The sequence below is a fragment of the Fukomys damarensis genome, unplaced genomic scaffold (genome assembly GCF_012274545.1).
Source record: "Fukomys damarensis isolate Sample0158 unplaced genomic scaffold, DMR_v1.0_HiC HiC_scaffold_31, whole genome shotgun sequence".
Taxonomy (NCBI): domain Eukaryota; kingdom Metazoa; phylum Chordata; class Mammalia; order Rodentia; family Bathyergidae; genus Fukomys; species Fukomys damarensis.
Window position 1 is genome coordinate 20,467,819 of NW_022900943.1, and position 10,381 is coordinate 20,478,199.

Here is a 10,381-nt window from a genome sequence, read left to right on the forward strand (position 1 = left end):
CCCATTTCAGGGAAACTTTAGGTGGAGAGCTAAGATTTATGAGAAACACCGTAGTGTTAAAATGCTTAAAACTGCAGCCTAACACTCTAGTTAAAGCCTTTATAGTCAGAACTGAGTAAACTCGCAGGTATGATTCAAGAGTCTGGGTAGACCAGTCACCTTAGGGGCTTAACACTGACTCTCCCTCTCCTCCTGTCATCTCACATGTTCCCTTCCAATCAAAGCTCCTTCCTAGTAAAAAGATCATCATAGAAACATCTGTAAACTGCAGGAGCTTCAGGGCTGTCTTCTAAGTCTTGGTTCTTTTAAGCTAGATTTAAACATACCAATTTTCTTGGCGACAAAGGTAGCACTAATGGGGTCTTTTATTTTAAAACAGGAAAACTAAGTTCCCTTTCAAAATACTATTATTTCTAATTCCACTGTTACTGACTACCCTCGATATTGATACCACCCACATTAGTGCATGGACTTCAACCCCAAACACCTCCACTGGAAGCAAAAGCAGCCACACGAGCTGACAAGATGTAAGTGAACCAGGTTAAGTTCTGTCCTGCTACATTCCATCCCTAAACAGGGCAGCTTGTTAAATTCATTTATCTGCCCTAAAAACTAAAAAGACCAAGTCCATAAACCCATCCCTTTATTAGAGCCAAAGTCCCAAATAAAATGACTCTATGTAAACAAAATCATGCCTACTTTCCTCTTCAGGGTTAATCATAAAAGAAATAGATTAAAGCACATGGAAAAAAGGTAATGTTTTGAGAATTTGATCCTAAAGATGCCTGTTCAGCTCTTCAAAAATAAATTGCCTTTTATGTACCATACTTGAAAATGTTTCAAACTCATGGTGTTTACTTGACAAGAGTTCAAGTACTCCAGTGGAAAATAAAATTTACACCATAGCCATGCAAAATCTACATATGCAACAATAATGCTGAATATGAAACATTTTCTTTTTCCCTGCATTATTCTAAGGCTTACAAACCCAATGAACAAAGTTTCCCTCTGTACATGGCTTTTATTATTTACATAATACAATATAGCATCAATGCTGAATAGCATGATTATGTGCAATACATAAATATGAACTATCTGTACACATCTGCAGATCTAACTTGGAACTAAGGTACATAAAGTTGAAAGTAAAACTGAATGCCTTAATAAAAGTAAAAACTAGGACCAAACACTGCAATAAATCAAAAGTAGTGCCTTGTGTACATACTTAACTATTTACAGATGAAAACAGGCATTACCACAACACTAACTATACTCATTTATATATAAAAAACACAAGTTTCATACATCACAGGAAACCTTCCATTATAACACAGAAGTGATATTACCAGACAAGCATCAGTGAAGTATACTGCCTTTTCTAGTTGTTATTGTACAATGCTGTAGATAATGCAGCCCATGCAATACACCCAAGAACACTAGAGTCCTACACCCAAGTACAATTAATATGATAAAGCAGCCCTCTGCAAGTGGTGCTGGATACCACTAAGAAGTCTACTGCAGCCATGTTGGTTATGATTTTCCATGCAGAAGGGTACAATTACATTAAGAACTGAAGTCTTTAAAAAAGCTTTAAACATTCTTTCTTGAACCAAAACATTCAACAAAAGATGCACATGAAAAATTAACTGTTCAGATACCTTTGCAAATTAAAAATTCAGATGCATGTTATTCAATAGAGCTGCTGTATATGAAAACCAAACGTAGTTTTAATTTCTTGTAAAGTGATTAATCCTAGTGCAGCTCTGTGTTACACATTTTTAGTAATGAGAATAATGCAGACATCTTCTGGTGCAGGCCAGCAAGCTTCAAAGGTTTATCTCAACACCCTGTTGTTGGCTTGATGGTTTTACTTATAACCAGTTGCAATGTATACCTTTCACAGAATTTGACAGCTTTTACAAGACCAATTTAACTAGGCTTACTTTTGGCACCAAACACTGGTTTCACAGAAAGGAAGGTCTGATCCTTCTTTACAGCTTTCATCCTGCTTCCAAAGAACATGTGGAAATTAAGAGGGTGAAGTTTAACTATGGTAGAAGTAGACTACCAGTCCTTTTCTGGTGTACCATTAAAAAAAAAAAAAAAAAAAAAATACAGGCACATAACACTAGCCAAAGATTATACTTTGATTACATTCCCAAAAGGCAGATATGCTGCAAACATGCAGAGATTTATTTTGTTTGGCACGTGGGAACTAAATTTTTTTTCCCTATTATCTGTTATTTCAATTTGCTGTGCAATTTCCATTCAGTTTTATTCAGGGGAGGGCATATACATTTTATAGGGCTGTATCTATCCAATTCTGCCTGTAACAAACACCCAAACATCCTAAAATATCAATTATAAGACAGACAAGTGTAAAGTAAAACTCTGGAGAACATCAAAGGAAAATGGCCATGCATCTGCTCTTTAATGTTTTCCTACGATATATTAAAATAAAAACAAAAGTTTCAGTCTCTTCGCAAGTGCTAATTTATATTCTCTGGATTTTTTCAGCCACAACAACTGGGTTTTCTTTTCTGATTTTTGCTGCAGCTTCTGCTTTGTAATCATATGGACAGTTGTGCTTGTCAGAGTAACGGTGAAGTCCACAAAACAAATTTCCACATCGGCAGTCAAATCCTGTACAAACAAGAGGAAGGCCATGTCACTCCGGGAACTTGTAATTAAGAGCCCCACTGAGTATAGAAAAGGAACCATATTTCATTACTTTGTAACATGAAAGACTGTCAATTCTTGATATAAAGTCTGTTACTTTAAATTGGGAGATATGGTGAGAAATTCAAATAAATAACTATGCTTAGTCCTACCCTCTTAGAGAAATAGGGACTATGAAGGGGAAAGTGCTTGGTAGGCCAAACCATGTTCAAAAAAATATGATGGGTTACTACCTATCAGCTTAGTTTACCTGGTGTGTTTTCCTTCCATCGTCTCTAATACACACTTCACAAGGTACAATTTATACAGGTTCTAGAGTCAAGCTGAATTTCAATTCAAAATACAACCTGGCCACACCATTTGGTAACTGGGTAATATCTCCTTCTCAAAGGAAGATAAAAATAAACCACAAAATTCTGAGATGTAATGTAGAAAATATTTAGAACATTTAAGTGTAGCTCAAAGTAGGTGTTTAAGAGTTATGCCTAAAGTTATAACTATGGGATTAGATGGATGAAATAAATTACAATCTTTCACCCTACTTCACTCTCCCCTTTTCTGCCCTCCTCTATTAACTTTTTATTCCTCAAAGTCCTTACAAAAATATGTAAGACTGCCCAGTCCTTTATAGAAAGACCAAGAGTTCTTTATTAAGCACAAGTACTAAAATATACGTTGTCTTATGTATTTGTAATACCTGTAAGGCCAACTTTCTTTCTACACATGAAACATCTGTTCTTCTTTGGTTTGGGCAACTCAGGAGCTTTTTCTTCACTTTGAGAAGTACTGGGCTGAGAAACTGATGGACTGGGCTGAGTAACAACTGAAAAGGAAGGGTAAAAATTTAGAAACCTGCCCAGAAATCACAGGCTGACAATGATCTAACAACAAAAAGGAAACAAAAACAAAAACCCACATCTAACAGACAGAAACGGTTAGGATTCACAGATCAACACTATTAGTATATCCGAACTTCCTGGAGTTGAAGCTTTACAATAGGACCTTTTAAATGATTCTAAGACTTTCCTTCCAATACCCACACTACTTGTTCCTTTAACTTTTAAGAAATGACCGCATAAGAAATTCCTTCTGCCAGGGCTCAGTGGTTCTGCCACCTGCCTTGCAAGTACAAGGTCCCAAATTCAATCCCTGGTACAAAAAAAAAAAAAAAAAAATTCCAGCTCAGACTTAGCCAGCTTTTTTACACGCATGTGTTTTAAAAAAGTGAATTCCATGTTAAAGACCTAACAGATACTGACTGTATGCTTAGTTGTTTTTTCGTATTGCAATTTTCTAAACACCAACATCAACACAGTTCAACTTCATTACTTTTCAATAAATAAAAGCTATCAACTTTGAAGGCTCAGGCTATGAAATATGGAAGTCATTTTATTTTATGCTGAATAAAAAATAAAAACAAAAACCGTGAATGAAATCAGCAAATTTTGACAAATTTTGCCAAGCCAATAATCCCTAAATCAACTTATATCCAAGTTTCAGCACAAGTACAATTACTTTGTCATTTTCACAAGTGTACAGTCATAGGTAGAAAATTATGGCGATAAAAAAAAAAAGAAAAAGACAGTCTTTGAGGTTTAGGCAGGAATAACACTGCCAGTTCAAGGCTAGTTGGAGTACATAGTGAGACTCTCTCCAGGACAAAACAAAAAAGTGGTAAACAGTCTTGAAAATCTTGTGCTTGTGAAGTTCTGATGTGTTAAAATTAAGGATTCCATACACAGTACAGGATTTTTAAAAGCACAACTATTAATTTTTAAATTTACTCTGAATAAGCAAGAGGAAATCTACAAAAGTCCCACCCTTTTCTCCACTCTCAAAGGCTGTTTTAGTTCATATTTGACTTCAATAGACTTTATATAAAAACTCAGACTACTGTATTAAATCCATTATGTCCAAAACATCAAAATTTACTATTTCTACTTCTAACCATGTATCTGAAACAATGTAAACTCTGAAGTTTTATTACTCCAAACCTTAAGAATAGCAAATTTATACACAATCCTAAATTCAGTGACTAAACAAAACACTAGCACACCAATGCCATTAGCATGTCCAAACTTCTAGAGCAAGCTGAATTTATCTATCATTAACTTGCATTAGCAATGTACCCACTGGGACCAACAACAGCACAATATTAGACTTACACGAACAGAATTCTACCTTTTTCCCTAATAAGCTATTAATTAATGACACCCTTGATACTATTTTCTTTGATGGTATTGAAGGTAAATAGCTGAGAATGGGGAGTATCAGGGAGTGGTGGTGTCATCCATTTCTTTACCCACATATGAAAAAACATCAAGACACAAACAAGGTGGCCTATGGTAGGGGACGATACAAAAAATGTGTACAGAATTACATGTCTGCCAAATAGTAACAAGTGTAGATACTAACCTAAAACTATGCTTCAGAAGTAATTTTACATTATAAAAAAGGTATATATCACAACTAATTTGGTCAATTTCTTCAAAAGAATGGAACTCATTTCAAAGTACCACAGATTCACCTGCCATTTCATGCCCAAAGGATTTAACCCTAACTTTGAGACATAAAATTGGCAACACCGTTAACAAGAGCAAGCCTCCAAAGCACACCTATAACCATTATTTTGTCACAATTTTCATATCACTCTATTACCCCTCTTAAGAACTGAACGAATTGATTTGAATAAACAGCACAAAGCTAATTCTAACAAGTCACTATTCTTACAACCTACTAGGGCACTCTTCAAAGTCACTATTAAAAAACCAAAATGCTCTTTCAGAAGTTTTAAACTCCTACAAAATGTAGGATTCCTGCACTTGCGCTTCTGGTGTCTTTATTTTTTGTTTTGTTTTCTACAACACGGATACATCAAGACGGAACTGCTTTTGATAATAGGCTCAAAATCTGAGTTTATTAAATTCCTAAGACACCCAGCCTTGAGATGACCAACTTTAAATTGTAGGTATGAAGGTAATGGAGATGAGCAGAGGAAAAGAGTAAAAACGCAAAACTATTTTAATCATCAAACATGTTACAGATAATGGTTCTTTGTTTTTATAGCTCTCCCTCTTCTTTGGTCAATGGGAAGAAGAGAATCCCACTACGAAGTTTCTCATACTACCAAATCCCAAAATGAACTAGTATTAAACAAAAAGCATACCTGGCTCTGACACCTCTGTTTTCGGGGTAGTTATTTTGTCGTCTCTTGAAATGCTCATTTCTGTCATTTGCTGAGTTACAGGCAAGGCAGCCACAGGCACATTTCTATTTGAGTTCAAGCAAACAATTATTTTTAAAGATATTAAGGTAACTTTTTGAGATAGCTGTTAGTTCAACTTTTATAACGTGATTTCCAACATGATCAAATGAAGCTAGGTAACCAAAAATTTAAAAAAGATATTGGATGCCCAATATAAATAGTTGAGGATAAAGAAAGCTATTTGATAGCTATTGAAAGCTCATCAACTCAAGGCTACAATTTTTATAGGTCACCATCTTTTACTATATCTAACTAGAAATTTTAGCTGTGCCTATAAAGGAGAAGCTGTGTCAAACAAAACACCTTGTATAGCACTGTAAAAGCCTGCAAAATCTCACTCTCTACAATTCCTAATTTCAATTACAAGGGAAAAAAACCCAAGCTTTTTCAAGACTCCTTGAAGGGGTGTTTAGGAGTATTTTGTGACATACACTATATGACCCAAAAATTAAGATACTAAAGGATACCAAAATCCTTAATTGTGCAATGCATGCAAAGCCAAGGGCATATTATATAAGACAGACATCTTCATTTCCTCTCCACGGTATCAGAGAACTCTGAAATGCTAGATCTTACCTTGATTTTTCAGATGTGCTGCCAGCAGCACCTTCACAGTTGTTTAAGCTAGTGTCTGCTCTCTGTACAGATGCAGAGTCTGAGGTAGGACTGTTGGAACCACTAGCTGTCCCTATTTAAAAAAAGGATTTGTAAGAAACAAATCACTATAAAAACTGTATTAACTTAATAAAGTAACAATACTTGCATTTAATTATGTTAGTGATTTAAGTATGTTCACTCTGTTGCAATGCTGCATTTACGTGAATATTCCCACAAAATAATTTAAAGTCATATCCAGTGAATGCAAGTATGATACAAAACCTCCAAAAGGAAAATGGAAAAAGCTAGAAGATGCCTGTAGATATTCCTGATGAGGTCAGGGTCAATCAAGTACTGGGCTGCTGCTTTAATTTTAAGCTCTTGTTATCTCTTCTTTCCTTGCCTTTCAGCATTCTCAGTTTCAGGCATCAATTCTTGGTTCTGCATTTTTGTCCACCAGTTCTTCAAGTGTTTTTTCCTTGGATGCAACTTACCCATTGGGCTCATTCTGCCACTATTCTGCTGTCTCTGAAGATGTTCTTTGTAGCAAACAGAACACATTCCATTTGTCCTAGGGTTCCCATAAAAGCCACATCCTGTACTACACAGCATGGGCCCTGGGGTCTGGTTAGTCTCCTGAGCCATTCTTGTTTGCTACAAACAAAAACAAAATAAAATTTTTAGCCTGCCACCAAAATACAAGGAGCATGATACAGTCAACCATGGTACCTGTTATATCTATACACCAATACTAACAAAAGCAGAGATAATTATGGGTATCTGTTGCCTTTGTAAAAAAACATGAATTACTTTAGAAGCAAAAAAAGCACTCTTATTAATCTTGAATTTCCAAAAGGATTACCCTGCCAGCATCAGGTTTGTTTTAATGAATTTGGGAAACTGATATTTTACCTTCTGAGCTCTTAGCGGTATCAAGTAAAATGATACTTTTACTTCATTGGCTAAAAACACTGTTAAATGGAATTTCCAAATGAAAGGGCATACAATAATCACCATCTCTTGATATTTTTTGTTTTTTAAACTTGCTATTTGATTTAGTCTGAAAGCTTTCTTAAAGCTGTACCTGGACATATCTGAGTCTTGTCAGTAATTTCACAATTCTAAGGCACAGGCATTTCTTTTTGTTTAAAGCCAGTGCCTACAAATCTACAAAGCACAAAATTAACCAAATTGTTTTTTAAGCCAAATACTCCATTCTCTTAAAAATTTCAAATTTAATACAATAAAGCAGTGTGAGTATATAACCTTTAGTAATGATTAATATTTAATTGAAGGTAACCAGGAAACCATACAGTGAGTATAACTCTGCTTTTCTAGAAGCAATACTAAAAATTAGTGCAAATATAGTAATGTTGCTCTTAGTAAGTTTTCTTCAGGGTAAGAGATAGACAATAAGGATAATTTAAACATTATATAAAAAGCAGTATTTAAGAGGATTTCTATTAAAGGGTAATTCTGTACCATGTAACTTGTGGTGGCTCACTTCCAACTACCACATATTAGAATACACTCAGTGAGTTAAAACCCTGTTTTGTCAAGCATTAACTCTACTAAAATTATAACAATGGAGGAGGGCCAGGGATATAGTTCAGTGGCACAGCACCTGCTTGGCACTTGTCTCGCAAGTGCAAAGTCTCGAGTTTGATCCCAAGTACCAAAAATAAAAAATGGAGAAAAGGAGAATAACCAATTTTGACTTGGCCAGAATATTGACAACCCCCTCACTTAAATGATAGCAATCTTTTTGTAAATTAAACAGTATGGTATTCCATTCAAACAAATGAAGCTAGTAAGTAGCATGACTAAAATTATCAACTTAGAACAACAGTATTAATTTGGTTGACACTGCCTCTTTAATAAGTGGAATTAAGCTGACTCATTTGGAGCAGGGTAGTGTAAACATTTCAGCATCACTTATTAAACTTGATAAAGTTTTAGTTGAAATCTTTAAATAGAGAGTATGACAGAAGCAAAAAAAATAAAATAATAAATTATGCATTATTCCCACCTTGCACACGGTAATCTGCCCTATATACAAAAGTTGTGACACTCCTTAAAACCAGTTTAGGAATTAGCTCGCTCAGTTGCTACACTTTCAGTGCCATTTTACTTTGAAAGCACTCTCCTAAACTTAAGACCAACTTAACACGAAATTCAGTTAAACAAAACAATATTTTTAAGGAAACAAATGAGGCCTCATCTAATGATTTCACCCACTTTAACAAACACATCTTTTCTTCTCAGAACATGTACTTTCAACTCGTTATAAATAAATCTTGAACTCAGAGACACCAGGACATAAGAATCTTTTACATAGCCTTTTAGGACCCACCCCTCGACACACCAGCTTTTAAATGCCACATGTGCACAGTTTGCCTCAATATTTTTCAGAATCTTAGATCACATGGGAGGGCGCTTCAGCCTGTCACAAGGCTGCAATGTGACAGGCTGAGCTGGATGGAGGCTCTCACATAAAGCCTAGTCAACAGGGGCCTCTGAAATCAGCTTCTATTTATATCTCAGAGCCTGCTAACTCCTACACAACCCCAAGAACTAAAGATGCAGCATTTCTGCATCTAACAAAATAAGAAAACAAAGCAAAAAAGCAAAAAACAAACAAACAAAAAAAAGCATTAGGGATGTCAGTTCCTAAGGCAGGGTGGGTTTCAGAACAATCTCAAAACCAAGCTACAAAATCTAAGTATCATTAATCACTCGTGAAGCTAAAAATATGGTCATGGTTCTTTATAAAAAGAAATAGCATGAAAGCATAGATTTATTATATTTAGGTGAAATTAATTATGTAGGGAGGGGGACCATTCACTTAGGTATTTCATTTCCCGTGTATTTTTTTTTTTTTAAAGAAAACAGCTTCTATTTACTATCTTTAAAGTTGTTAGACACTTGAGCATTCATCCATCAGCTTTACCAGGCATAGCCCAAATGAATTTTTTAAAAATAAAAGTTCTGTGGCCTTTTCTAACTAAGGTTTTTACACCTATGGAATAGTTGTTTCAGGTGCCCACAATCTTCTAAGATGTCAAGGAAGCCCGCAGTTCACGTGGGAGTTGTGACAGGGGTTCTAGTCTTAATTTGCTAATTAAGTCAGTGACCTTGGCCAAGTCCTTACCCTCCAGATCTGTTCCTTCTGCCAAATGGAGATTTTAACGCTCCTTTCCAGGCTTAATATCTGGCCCAAAGGTCAATAAATACATACAACTACAACGAACCCTTCGTAATTGCTGGACATTTTAAGGAAAAAAAAAAACTTGAAAAAATTGCAATATTTTCACCAGTGAAGGTTCTCAAGTTCTATTTTAAAGGAAACTTAATTACTTTGTAAGCCTAAAAGTTATCCAAATCTTCGATTTAAAAACTCTATGGCCTATTTAGTACTTTATCAAATACCTCTCCAGTCTTTGGAGAGTCTTAATCAATGAAAATAACCCAAAGCTTTCTCTAAAACAAGCTCGACAGAATGCATGGAAAGCGAGCAAAAACCCCTCGTTCACCAGTCTAAATACACGGAACAAAGGAAAGGGTGCTCCATTTCCTCCTTGAAAAGGATCCTGGGGGAGAAGCACAGAGACGTCGGAAAAACTAAAAGACGCCGAAAAGGTAAGCTCCGGCTCCATGTTGCACAGGATTTAGCCCGAGTACCGTCCCGATGGTGCCCCCGCACCCACTCCGCGCGAAGGCCTCGCTCGGAAAAGCCCAGCCCGGCCTCCTCCAAAAACCACTGAGTCATGCAGAGCGACGGCGGCTCCGCGGGCCCGCGGCCCCTCACCCGCGCCAGGCCGACCCGAACGGCTCCTCCGA

General features: G+C 36.1%; 1 protein-coding gene across 1 annotated transcript; it reads right to left on the reverse strand.

Moving 5' to 3' along the window:
* Nucleotides 1-1,001: 1,001 nt before the first annotated feature.
* Nucleotides 1,002-9,802, reverse strand: Zfand5 (zinc finger AN1-type containing 5). The gene is made up of 6 exons (XM_010638449.3): nucleotides 9,693-9,802; nucleotides 7,036-7,195; nucleotides 6,521-6,632; nucleotides 5,846-5,949; nucleotides 3,377-3,502; nucleotides 1,002-2,643 (listed from the first exon to the last, which is right to left on the reverse strand). Exons 2-6 carry the CDS (start codon nucleotides 7,184-7,186, stop codon nucleotides 2,495-2,497), a joined length of 642 nt encoding a protein of 213 aa, XP_010636751.1. The 5' UTR covers nucleotides 7,187-7,195; nucleotides 9,693-9,802; the 3' UTR covers nucleotides 1,002-2,494.
* Between the last annotated feature and the right edge of the window lie 579 nt (nucleotides 9,803-10,381).